The sequence below is a fragment of the Triturus cristatus genome, chromosome 3_1, assembly GCF_964204655.1.
Source record: "Triturus cristatus chromosome 3_1, aTriCri1.1, whole genome shotgun sequence".
Classification (NCBI taxonomy): Eukaryota; Metazoa; Chordata; class Amphibia; order Caudata; family Salamandridae; genus Triturus; species Triturus cristatus.
In genome coordinates this window covers 507,659,526-507,672,705 of record NC_140583.1, presented here as the reverse complement: position 1 = coordinate 507,672,705, position 13,180 = coordinate 507,659,526, and the positions used below count along the sequence as shown (strand labels likewise).

At 45.2% G+C, this 13,180-nt stretch overlaps 1 protein-coding gene across 3 annotated transcripts in view; it reads left to right on the top strand.

The window, feature by feature from the left end:
• Window positions 1-13,180, top strand: part of LOC146860497 (uncharacterized) — a 574,354-nt gene that overhangs the window by 144,582 nt on the left and 416,592 nt on the right. For 2 of the 3 annotated variants that reach the window (XM_085644406.1, XM_085644407.1), the window contains exon 2: window positions 10,208-10,251. In XM_085644406.1, the coding sequence (XP_085500532.1) occupies window positions 10,208-10,251 (44 nt within the window). The remainder of the gene's footprint in view (window positions 1-10,207; window positions 10,252-13,180) is intronic. The other variant, XM_085644405.1, reaches the window with a different exon arrangement.

Here is a 13,180-nt window from a genome sequence, read left to right as displayed (position 1 = left end):
TATGTCAGGGATGCTGTGCTTACCTACTTCACAAAGCAACAATTCAGCCCTTTTAAGTGGAGCAGAAGGGAATAGGGGAGAAGCACTGGGTTTCTTTCTGTCCAAGATTTCTTTGCAGCACTTGGAGGAGACCATCTTTGCATGTGACAGGTAAGCACAATCAGCTTGGAATTCTGCTTTTCTAAGCCCTAGATTTATAGAAATTGTCCCTTGCACAGAGTTTCTATTCTTTGAAATAACATAAGAAAACCAATGTCTTCTCAAATAAGTTGTGAATTTACATTAAAAATGTGCAAAACATTAAATCTTATAAAAAAGTAGATTTTGTAAACTTCTAAAGCGTGTGTAAGTTACAAATGAAAATGAAATGAAATGAAAATACTTTTCAATTTGTTTTCATAGATCATTTGTAAAGGTCTCTGACTGCATTCCTATGCTTTTTAGTGTAGTACCAAAATAAGTTAATGTGCTTGCGCCTGTGAAGTGCTGGTCAGTCACCTGTTAAACGACCTGATCTCACTGTAGAGATGCAGATTGGCTGCATCCTATTGCTGCACTGGGATTTGCTGGATCACATTTCTGCAATGGAGGAAGAATTGGTAAATATGTCTGTCACCTGTTGAAGAGTCAGACACAGGCAGAGCCCCCGGGGGCCCGGGAGATGGAAGGCTGCTTTCAGGTGGGACTGGCTTGAAGGACCCTCAGACAACACATCCATGAAAGCAGAGACCGGGGCAGAGGGGCCTTCTGTCCACCAAGACTCAGGTCACTAGCCAAGATTCCTCACTCATCCCAGCCAACGTAGAGTAACTGGAGAGCAACTGAGCGGAAAATCTAGAATAACAAGCTGCCCATGAACCGGTGCGGTTTCCTCAGCAATGTGTGCGTAGACATGCACCATAAAAGCAGTTTTACTCTGCAAGGAAAGGTGGCAAGCCCTGCCTGGGACCTCTGTCTGGCATGAGTGGAAGGTGCACGTGGCATTGGGAAAGAATGAGCAGCCCCACCTCCACTCTTACCCAAGCAGCACCAACACGGTGATGCCTAGGAGGCCGCCATCACAGCCTTAGGGCCACTGGATCTATAAGTGAGCGGACGAGAAGGGTGCCTGGGAATGGCGCTTTACAGATTGGGGCAGAGCGGACATTGCCGCAATAATTGTTTTACATGCTGAGCTAATTTTCAAAGTTGAACTGCAAGTGTGCGTCATACATTATGAAGCATTATGAAAACTGGCATGACGAGTGCTTTACAGATGGGGACAAATGGCATGGCAATCCTGGCTGCCAAGCTCTGCCAAGGCAGGAGCTAGGCTGGCAATGGTGCTCTAGGCACCTGAAATTCAACTGTGCTTTATAGTGGGAGACAAGATGGAAACTAACATTGCAACGGTGCATACAAATGTGTGTTGTACACACACACACAACATGGAAATTGGTGTGAGAACAGGATGCTTTACATGATGATGCGCTGTAGAATGAGGGCAAAGTCTTCTTTAAATATGGGAGCAACACAAAGACTGGCGTCCGCGTAGCCTGTAACCGGATCGATAGCGCTGCTGTCTCAGACCTGAGTCCAGGACCTGTAAGACGTGTAACTATAACCCTTGGCACATGTGAGCAGCCCCAGGCTGGTATGAGTTGCATTAATGGTAGGCTGGTATATAGAGCACAATATCAGTAGCACCCTGGCATACTTTAGTAGAGTCATACCATCATTGGCAGGCACATGACATTATTTAGCAGCACTCAGGTATATATTGGAACGACTGCGGCTCATAATTGCAGAAAACGGGTTTATAATAGCATCATTTCATAAATTTTTCTGGAACAGGAAGGCTGGTGGCTTTTATATCTCTCCACGCAGTATTTAAAGCCGAGCATTTTTTCTGCTGATGGGCACCCTGGACCCGATACCACTGGCCTCCTGCTCTGCGTCCGGTATTTCTATATCTCTTGAAACACATTGCAGCAGTGTAAGCCCTCGCGCATCCGCAGCAGCAGAGAGATAGTGCCCCTGAATGCTGCCCTGGGCCTAGAGTATTTTAGCAGTTTATGAGTCTCTTGATGACTACCTACAACAAGCATTGGCATAGCCAATAGGTCTCGCTTTTGGGACCTTATAAGTGTTTAGCCATGCAACAGTTGCGTAACTAAATACTTATAAGGTCCCAAAAGCGAGACCTATTGGCTATGCCAATGCTTGTTTATAGAGGCACTACAGTTGAAGATTCTAAGGGTGGAAGAGCACTGCTCCGTTAGCAAGCATAGGCACTACAGCGCTTCCAGCTTCAAAAGTAACTGCAGACACAAAAGAACATGGAAGGGGGGGGGGGTCGGTGAGTGCTAAAGCAACACAGGGAAGGCTGGCATATAGTGAGCACTTTCGTGGCCGCTTTGATGTTCTTAGTGGCCAGGCGGCTCACTGAGAACATCAAAGCGGCAGCAAAAGTGATCAGCAGGCTGCCAAATGGTGCGCGCGCCCGGCGCACATGCACTGTAGTTGGCGGCCTGAAAAGCACTCGTTTGCACTTCCAAATCCCGCTTTCTATAGCTCTCGCCAGAGCAGCGCTAAAGCGCTGGCTCAGACAAGACCTAAAAAACGAATGGCTGTTTTAACTGTTGTATTTGAGCAATGCCGCTATAATATTCATAGTGTAGTGAGGGGAAACCTCACCCCTCTTCCCTCATCCTTCAACAGCCGCTAGTAAGATTTATGGTCGCTTACACAGGGCAATATGGAACGGTTGTGAAAGCCTTTCTTTTTATGGTTTGCTTCAGTTCTCAAGCGAGCCATGAAGGGTTCCGCTTCCCTTCATACTCTAGGCCCCTGGCCTGACATATTTCTCTCGAGGCACCACAGACCTGTGTTCCTGTATTTTGCCAAAGAGCCTGGATGCCGTCTCCTTGAGTTTTTGACGCCTGCCTGCTTTGATCCGGGGAGTGGGCCCCGTGAAGAGTGCGCCCCAATGCTGTGCCCTAGTGCTGAGGCGTCACAGGAAAACTGGGAGCATTTAATGACAGAAACAAGGAAGATTTTTAGAGTCTGTAACCATTGTTTTAGCTGATCTTTGTTTGTTCATCGGTTATTTTCACGGTAACATTATGTTTACAGCAAGAAGTGAATGAGTTCAGCAGTGAGGGAGTACAATCTGAGTCAGAATGAGTATCCAAATGAAAACGTGTAGGAAGTAATCAACAAGCAGAAGAAATGAACAAGCATTGGCATAGCCAATAGGTCTCGCCTTTGCGACCTTATACGTGTTTAGCCATGCAACAGTTGCATAACTAAACACTTATAAGGTCCCAAAAGCGAGACCTATTGGCTATGCCAATGCTTGTTTTAACTGCTGCAATCTATTGAAGCCTCACGCAGAACATCAAAGCGGCCGTGGGGCCGCGAAAGTGATCGCGATCGCAATCAAACATCAAAGCGGCCGTGAAAGTAATCGCGGTAAAGCGCGACGCGCGCGCCCGCGCACATGCACTGTAGCTCTAGGCTGGCCTGGTAGAACTTTTTGGAGCATGCGCTGGGTCAGGCGAGACCTAAAAAAGGACTGAATTGACAAAAAAAGAAGTTTATCTAGAGTAAACCCAACCAGGGCAAGGCAGGAACAGTGGCAGATAAGTCTTTCAAATGCATGCTTTGAACAAAATCCATCACAGTGACAGTTTCCACACTTGTACACTGAGAGTGATGAGAGGGAAGCTTGCTTCTGTTGGCAGGGGCGTAACACAGGCCCCCACAGCCCCCGCGGTGCGGTGGGGCCCCCACGTCTAGGGGGCCCCCTCAGCACAATGAAGACTTGACTCTGGGACCAAATAAATAGAACTCGCACGGTTCGCCTCGGAAGAGTTTTCGAGGCAGAGGAGCATTTTAATCATGATAATGACCGGCAGCCCATGCACCGCAAATACTGGCTCTGTGCACAATCTGCAGGCCATTTTTAAAACAGGCCCTCCGCCTCAGAGACAGAGGCTGGTCTCATAGTTCCGCACTCACGTTCACATTTAGTGCGCCGCCAGCGCGCCATGAACCATTGCTCTGCAGGGTGGGGGCAGTGTGGGTCATGTGCGCACTGCGCAGAGTAAACTGCGCACGTCAGAAAGAGCCATCTGCGCCTGCTCCCGTGGACACTACCGAAGCAGGCCTCTCGACATCTTGCCAGCCGCTCCCAGGTATGTATTTCATGATAACAGTTTCAGGAGGCAGACTGTAGATACGCTTGCCGCGTGGCGAACTCAGCTGTAATTATCCGGCCTGATTGGGAAGTCAATGAGTGCGCCCTTGACGTGTGATCACTGAATAATCACAGGTGCAGAGGTGGTTGAACTCCCTTTACATAACACCTCCCATCCTAGACACTGCAGCTTCTTAAGGTTTTTTGTTTTTTTCCTTTTCTGTATTCAATTTTTCCTTTTCATTAAGGTTCCGCTCGCCTCACACTTGTTTGCTGATCCTTATCACATTTACTTGCTTCGTGCTCTGTGAAACTTTTTTCAAGTATTTAATTTCGCCTTTCCGAGCAGTTTTCTATTGTGCCACAACAAACATGAGAGAAGGTTTATACTTTCTGTCCTGCTGCGCGTCGATACTGTCCTACAATCATGATCTAAATATAGTGCTGCATTTTAATCTAATCATAGCTGCCAAGGTTTCAGATTGCTATGTGTAACATTTTCATAATTTCATTGGAATTATGAGTGATATTTCAACGACTATGAGTGACACTTTATAGCGAGCAAAATCAAGCAATGAAGACGGGGGAAAACAGTCTCTCTCCACCCATCACCCTCTGTCTCTTGTATTACTCCTTTCTCTCCACTCATTTCACCCTTTCCCTTTCCTCCGCACTTTCTCCGGTTGCACCATTTTACTCTTATCTATCTCTCTCCTCCACTCTCCCAAGTCTTGAGGACTCCTGTTCATATTTAGAGCTATTGAAACTTTTTGTCTGAAAGACTCTTATTTAATGTTTACTTCCTACATTACTCTTTATCCTGTGTAACACCTTGTTACAGTTCTAACTTATTAACCTACATGATGTTGCATTTTGGGACTATTGATACTACTGTCTAAAACAAAGTATGAAAAGACGATGGTCACTTTAAAGCTACAAAAACTGAAGTAGCTCAGCTGGTTTGTGCGAGAGGCTGACTGAGCTCTTTCCCGTAAGGTGCATCTGCGGCAAAACATGTCTCACATGAGCACACCGAGGCCTGTTCTATCTACATCTTTGGAAAGAAAGGTTTATAGTGCAGCTGATCTAATGTTTTGCAGTGAGAGACCCGTGTAGAGAATCGTGTTCTATTACACAATTTGACACAATATGTATTTTTGAAAAATGCCGGAATATAGAGCTACACTCGTTAGTGCTTCATTCATAATGCATGTGCAAAAACAACAGTTGATGGACAGAATGCAGAACGATGTCATACATTCACCCCAGTACATAGATCTGGGCCTAAATCCATCGTTTTTTTGCTCACCATGCCATTCCAGTTTGAACCCAGCCATATGCAAATCAGTCTTGACCCTGTGCCTCATGGGAACAGTCCAGACCGAACTGCCAAGCCAGGTCCTCCCTGGACTGGAAACAAGCATCTTAGGACCGGTTTCGGGGATTCACCCCTCTTCAGCCAGGATAGCTTGATTCCAGTGGCATGGAGAGCACGGGACCCACGTCTGGGCATACCCTTCCCACTCGGGGTGACAAATGCAAAAGAACAATTGATGGACAGAATGCAGAACAATGTCATACATTCACCCCAGTACAGAGATCTGGGCCTAAATCCATCGTATTTTTGCTCCCCATGCCATTCCAGTTTGAACCCATTCATAATGCAAGCATCATGTCAGTCCGGCATGCATCTCCGCGTGGCACCTTGCGCTCACTGAAAGCAACCCCCTATTTACATGTTGAATAGAAAACAATTTGAACCTTTAACTAACCCTACACAGAAAGATTGTCCTTTAAGACCTATCAACTGCCTTGGTAAATGTTGGCTCGAAATCCAGGCTTGATCTAGGTGTTGCCAAAGGCAAAGATGGACAGTGCTATGGAAATTTCCAGATGTTTATTGCGCGCTGTTGTTTTCCTTAGTGGCTGGGTAATCGTCCATTCATCGGGGTCATTTTGGCTGCACTGTGAACAGCATGAAATGGTCAGGTAACCTTTGCTTGGAAAAAAATGTAAGCGTCTTCCAATAGGTTGGATTATATGAGGCGTACTAAAGGTCCTTTAAGATTTGATGCATACAAATTCTGAATATCGAGAGAGTGTATTCTTTAGGGAATGCTTGACCGTGCAGTGTTTCTTTTTTGTGCTCAGTTGTAGCTTTCAGTTTCATTTTACTTTATTTTTGTATGTACTGACTCTTTTTATTTAAGTTAAATTAGTTAATGTGCATTGAAAGTATGTTTGGGACACTCATGCCATTGATTTTTCTCATTTCTGAGTGCATTAATATTGATTTTACAAAACATACAAAAAAGGAATGAGTAGGGTAATAGTGTCAGCCAAAAGAGGACATTTGATGCACAACAGGTTTAAGGGTTAGATTGTAGAAGGGTGCTGTTTTTAACTTGCAAAGATTTACATAGTGCCCAATTATTTCCATTTGCGAAGCTTGCAAAGTTTCCCATTGCAAACCCACAAAGTTTGTCTCTGCATAGTGTGATAATTTCTACTGCATAACAATATATTTTTTCACTTTCAACAAGGCTAGCCAGGATGAAAAATGTGTCTGCGAGTTTACCTTTTGCAGAGTTTTTCTATGTGTAATGACATTGCAAAGGGAAAGATACAGGCCACAATCTCCAAAGGTTTTTGCTATGACTTAATTTTGTAGTACTCCTGGCTAATGCTTGAATTCTGTGGCGAAGGCAGGAGTAAGTTAGGAACAGTCTTCCTTAATTCTACAATTCATAAGTAAGATAGGAGTTCTATATGTGTAAGTCTCACCTACTCACAGCAAATCGTTTGTGAATTGGCTCATGGAGCTCAACTCACATATGGCGTGATTCACAAAAGGTTTGCTATGGGTAGGTATGATGTATCCTTGCAGTACTCCAGGCTTACTTCCAAGTTTCATTAATAAACCAGGAAAACTCTTGGCTTACTTCTGGAATTCAGTCCCAAGAATACACCCCATTCTCTGGTGCCCTCTTACACCATCAGAACCCATTGCCTCTAATACCACCTAAAGCCCTGCCCACCCTACAAAGGCTGACCTGGTCCTGCACTCATTTTTCACCTCCTAATAGCTGATGGTGAATCGAAGCAGATTTGTCCACAGAAGGGAGGCTCCAGATGCCGTTTTGGTCCAGGTAATTCCCAGTTCACGTGTTAATTCACATTCTAGAGGCCAACACTCAGAACAGCAGGACTCAGGTCTGGATATACTGTCTGGAATCGCTCTTTCTGGCTGGATAGTATCCTGACATCTCAATCCAGACCACCTGTGAGGGAGCTTAATGTTTCCTTTCATTTAAACTCGTTAATTTTCTCTGCACCAGTTTTGGGGACACCTTGAACTGGCCTACCCTGAGTGCCTACCCGACGACCCATGACTGCTGCATATTCTGCTTTTATAACCATAGTGAGAAATACCACTTTAGCTTTCAGAAGACATTGCTAAATATTTTAATCTTGAAGAGAAATATTAGTGCTTTCCTACTGTGGCTCTTTTTTTAGCAGGAACTCAAAATAGACAAAGTAAGAGGGGATGAAGTGTTACCTCAATTTATGGTACCATGCCTCCCTTCAGGCTTGAAGAGAAGAGTAACAAGCTATTTGCCTACCCTAAATGGTTTCAGAGAGGTTTTCAAAGCCTACAATCATGATTTTGATCCTGGCTTGAAATGCCTTCATAATTGCATACAAATGACTTTTGCCCCCTTAAAGAATCTATCTATCTATCTATCTATCTATCTATCTATCTATCTATCTATCTATCTATCTATCTATCTATCTATCTATCTATCTATCTATCTATCTATCTATCTATCTATCTATCTATCTATCTATTCCTCTGCATGTCTAAAGATGTGTACTCCTGCCCTGATGGCTCTACTGTACTGTTGTCTGGATCCCTAATGCTGATTTTTTTCTCATAGGTGAGCACAGATCATGTGGGTACGCCATGACACAGGTCTGTCTCACGGTATGCGGTCTTGTTGGACCAGGAGGGGCACCCAAAGTGCTATCCTAATAGTGGTGGAAGGCTACAGCCTTCGCCAGGTGTTAAGCAGCACAACCGCGGTGGTGGCAGCATACTGTGTAGTGATCAGTAGTAGTGAACAGATAGTTTTTACCCTGTCACTGGAGTGAGCCCAACAGGCTCACTCACTTTAAAGTTCCACTGCTATGTGCTGACTCACCCTTGGCCTACTTCAGGTAGATGTTCAGTGCTGCGCAGTAGCAGTGACTCTCGCTAGATGTGTGTGTGCCATGGAAGGGTACAGTACAGGGATTTTTATATGCTGCTGCCTGCTGTACTTATTATTGTTTTAACAGTGACTTTGAAATATCTGCACCTTCATGCACAAACCAAAGGGGCATTGGTTGACTAAACTGGTTAGAGTTTTGTTTGCTGCTGCCTGCTGTACTTGTTATTGTTTAAAAAGTCATTATGAAATATTTGCGCCTTCATTCACAAACCAAAGGGCCATAGTCTGATTAAACTGGTTAGATTTGATTTGTGTATGCTGCTGTGCTTGTTATTGTTTGATCAGTCACTTTGAAATATTTGCGGCTTCATACACAAACCAAAGGGAGGATTGTTTGACCAACCTGGCTTCATTTCTGCACACTGCTGGATTTGTTTACATCACGTACTTTGAAAGTGTTTTCACCGTGATGCAAGAAGAAAGGGGGATTGCTTTACAAAATATGCTTGAGTTTTGTATATTGCTGGATTGCTGATTCTTTTAATATGCACTTTGAAAGTATTTGCACTTTTCCCTTTGCTTCACCAGCTACAGTTAGTATAGATTCTGTCATTAGGTACCTGCTAATATGGTTTGTTTTTATCCTACATGATGCTTTATTGATGGCGTTGTTTGCACTTGTCTATCAATGTGCACTTGAAATTGTGCAATTAGCTTTGTTTACAATACAGAAATGATAAATACAGACACACATCTGCATCAATGTTCTGAAGCATCCAAGCAGTTTTCATCCTCAGCCTTGTGTGCCAGCCTGTTTATGCCCTGCTTACTACTAAAGCCCTGATGGTAGCTATTGAAATTGCAGCCTCAGTTCACTTTAAATACTATAGAGTGGTTAATATCATACAAAATCCCAGACAGACGCAAGTGTGTGGCATGCAGATAATTCACACCAGTTTATTTTGGGAGACATCCATTACCACGCGGGCATTGCATCGCAATGCCTTTACATCACGGGTATTACAACGCAATGTGTTACAACGACTTGCGCTGGATGGCGCTCTAACCTAAGGAATAGTATGATTTACGATTCCATCACCTTCCCTACTGTACGTAGACTGGTGTTGGAATAGTAAATCATACTATTCCTAAGTCCAGCGCCCTCCAGCACAAGTCGTTGTAACAACTGCCGTTGTAAAAACTGCGATGTAACATACCGCAATCATTTTGATCGCGTTGTAACATCACATATTCATTTATTTCTCTTGGAGCTGGCAGGATACTGGGTTATATCCTGTGTAGCGCTCATGTATTTTGTCAGTCGAGTCTGTTAAATGGCAGATTTGGGTTTGTCTTTCAGAGTTTCAAGCCATTTACCATCAATGTCAATTCTAATTCAGACCCTATGTAGTTGTTCTTCAGCGATAGGCAGTTCCTCAAACAATAGGATCACTCCTTGGTATTGCTCTGATTCCTGTCTCAGGTAAATAATCTGCTCTTGACAATAATGTTGCAAATGGCGTAGCTTATATGTTAAAAGTGTTTCTTACTTTCTTATTCGAACTTTGAGTATGTGAATATAGAGGCATTTAATTAAAGGTTTCAATTCAAAATGTACCAGATTTTTGGGCGGTGGGGCTAAGTGGTGGGCGGTGGGTGGGGGGCCCCCTCCATGTACTTTGCAGGGGGCCCCCTCAGGTTTCGTTACGCCACTGTCTGTTGGTGTGTGTGGAACTGAACATTCTATTCATTTTTTGTTAAAAATAATTAGGTTACTGTGTGTAAACTAATTGACGATGACTTTCTAATTTGGCAGAACAGAAGGCAAGTGTGCAGCCAGTGAAGCCTACTTTTCGCACAGTAAGTAATCTGTATTTCACTTAATGTTCAGTTTGTTCCTCTTGTGCAAATGAATAATGGTTGGAGTTTTTGATGTGTTGCTATTGCATGAAGGTTTCTCTAATTATTTAAAGATGTCGGCACACCTCCAACAGAAGCCAATTCTCAACAGCCATCCCCATCTGAACAACACTAACTATTTCCAGGTTTATGTGTTGGACAACTGCTTTTTCACTATGAGCCAAAATCGAGACTCCACTCCCTCTCCGAGTGAAGGTTCCCCCTATTCTCCCATTTAGGAAACAGCACGGCCCGTGCAGGTAAGACGGTGGGGCCGTGTGGCGGGGGATTTCGACTGACTTTTCCCTCGTCATCATCTGTCAAATCCACCCACCACATCCTCCCTCCCCACCCCCACCCGGGCCCACTGCTCTTTCCTGCACGGGCCGCAGCAGCTAGAAAACCCATAATGCATGGCCTGTGTTAAAAAATATTTGGTCTGCTATTGCCACTAAAACCCACCGCCTCATTATTAAATTGGGCCTAGAAATTATTCAGCGGGAAGTAAGATCTCCCAGATTAACAAAGGCATTACTGCCGCGCCTGTCACCTGTTGCCTGCAAGACTCTGAGGGTAGAGGAGCCCGGGACTACCTGTCCCATACCCTCTGCGGCCATCGCCGCCACCGTCATCCTGCCAGAGCCCGGAGGCGCTTAAAGAGGAGAGCGGGCTCCCGCAGCGCGGGAAGCCCGTCTTACTCCGCGCCTGTCACCTATTGCCTGCAAGACTCTGGGGGTAGAGGAGCCTGGGACTACCTGTCCCATCCCCCCTGCGGCCATTGCCGCCACCGTCATCCTGCCAGCGCCCAGAGGCACTTAAAGAGGAGAGCGGGCTCCCGCAGCGCGGGATGCACGTTGGCGCGCCCGGGCCGCGACCGGGCTAAGGGCGGGTCTGTCTGCGCCCGTCAGCGGCAGGAAGAGGCGGGGCGGGGCCAGGTCTCTAGGACCCTGGACTTTGGATATCTACCTGTTTACTTCTTCGGCCTCCTCCTGTATTAGTTAGCACGTCTTTCATATACACTTATTTTAAGTGCTATGCCGGCAAATCTGAAAACGCAGGGGGGGAAGGTGGCCACACCAAGATCCATGCCTTACTCCACACTTGACTGCTTTCTATTGCGAGCGCCAAAGGCTATTGATAAGGAGATTGAGGTTGCCGAAAGGCGGTTATCAGTGGGAGGAGGCCCGGTTGGTCTGGTTACCGACCCAGACTCGATGGATGCCCCGGTCGTTCAAATGAGTGAGCTTAGCCAAACCAATTCCCCAGCCATGAGTAACTTTGTGGCTCCATCTCCATTTCCCGCTAAGCAGCCCTGCACAAAACCTCTAACATTGCCAGTACAAGATACGGCTGGAAAAAGGAAGAAAAAAGGAAAACATACGGGGCCCACAAGGTGCACACCGACTAGGTCAAAGAGACAGTCTCAGGTTACTTGCCCAGAAGCTCCGGCATCACCCTTACAAGGACCAGCTACCCCGAATGGCACTAACTTGTCATCACCAACTCAGCCAGTAGCTATTCCTCAGCAAATTACTGTGGCGTTAATATCCCTGATAGAAGAGATGATTTCTAGAAATGTATCACCAATTTTAGCTAGATTAGATAAATTGGAGTCTACTGTGACACTTATGCATACTACGGTTAGGGATTTTAACTTCAGGGGCAAAACTGAATTCACTGGATGGAGGTTCCGCTCAAAGGGGGACTCTAAACCAAACTGTGGGGTCATTAGCCAGACGCAACACTCAACCACCCTGTCCTGTGGATAATGCAGTCCCTAGAAAACCAGCTAACGCAGTAGAACAGAAGTACCTAGGGTCTGCTAGCACTAGCCAAGTGGCAAATATACGCATACTCTCAAGTAAAATCAAGCCTGGTCCATCATCCACAGTTATTACTGGGAACGATGTATGCACAAACCAATTAACATCCCCATTACTGTCCCACAAAAATGGTCCAATTATTCGTGACAATAGAGTGCCCTACATCCCCCACCAATGTGCTGTACCTATGTAGCCATTCTCACCAATGTTCCCACACTGCAGGAAAATCTAATTGAATCACAGTCTCAATTAAAGAATAAAACCTGCTATTAGCTTCAACAGAATACAAATTTTCTTAACTCAGACTACCAAGATATTTTATTTTTGAGACGAGTCAGGTGGTGGGCCCGCTACGCAAGTCATTTCCTAGAGACTGCATTGTAATAAACTGCAGATCCCCAATTATTGCTAGTCGGCTGCTGGGACGGGGGTCTTACTTAAATAACCAGAGGCTGGACAAAGTGATCGCCGTTTTGCCACATAGCTTCTTTTATAGGCACTTTGAAAATAGTGAGAGGAACACCCTGGTCAATGATACGGCCAATGTAACAACTCCCATACACCAGGAGCCCCCCCTTTGGAAACTAGAAACCGGTATCATCCCCTGAGTACTCTAGATCCTCAAGATTGACTATCTAGAGCACCCTCATTCCCTGCAGAGGCTATGTCTGCTATGCAGTCCGTTGCCATTTCCTTGCCATGCACCAACAGTGATCCTGGTTTAAGTGAACCTGCAACAAATAGTATTCATCTCCATTCCCAACAAGTACATGGGGGGGGGTCATCAAAACCATTGGGCTCACACAGGAATCCTTAGTCAATTCCCAGGATTTGAAAATCTTATCCTGGAATGTAGCCGGTATAAAGACCAAGATAATTGACCCTGATTGGTGTAAGTTAATGGATGGGTATCAATTTTGTCTTTTGCAGGAAACATGGGCAGTTGGACGTGTCCATAGGGTAGGCTTTACCACATATAGTATTGAAGCTAAACAGTCGGCAGCTGGTCGTCCAGCAGGTGGCCTTATAATCTGGGTCAAAAACTCGCTGGCATGTAAAATCAAGGT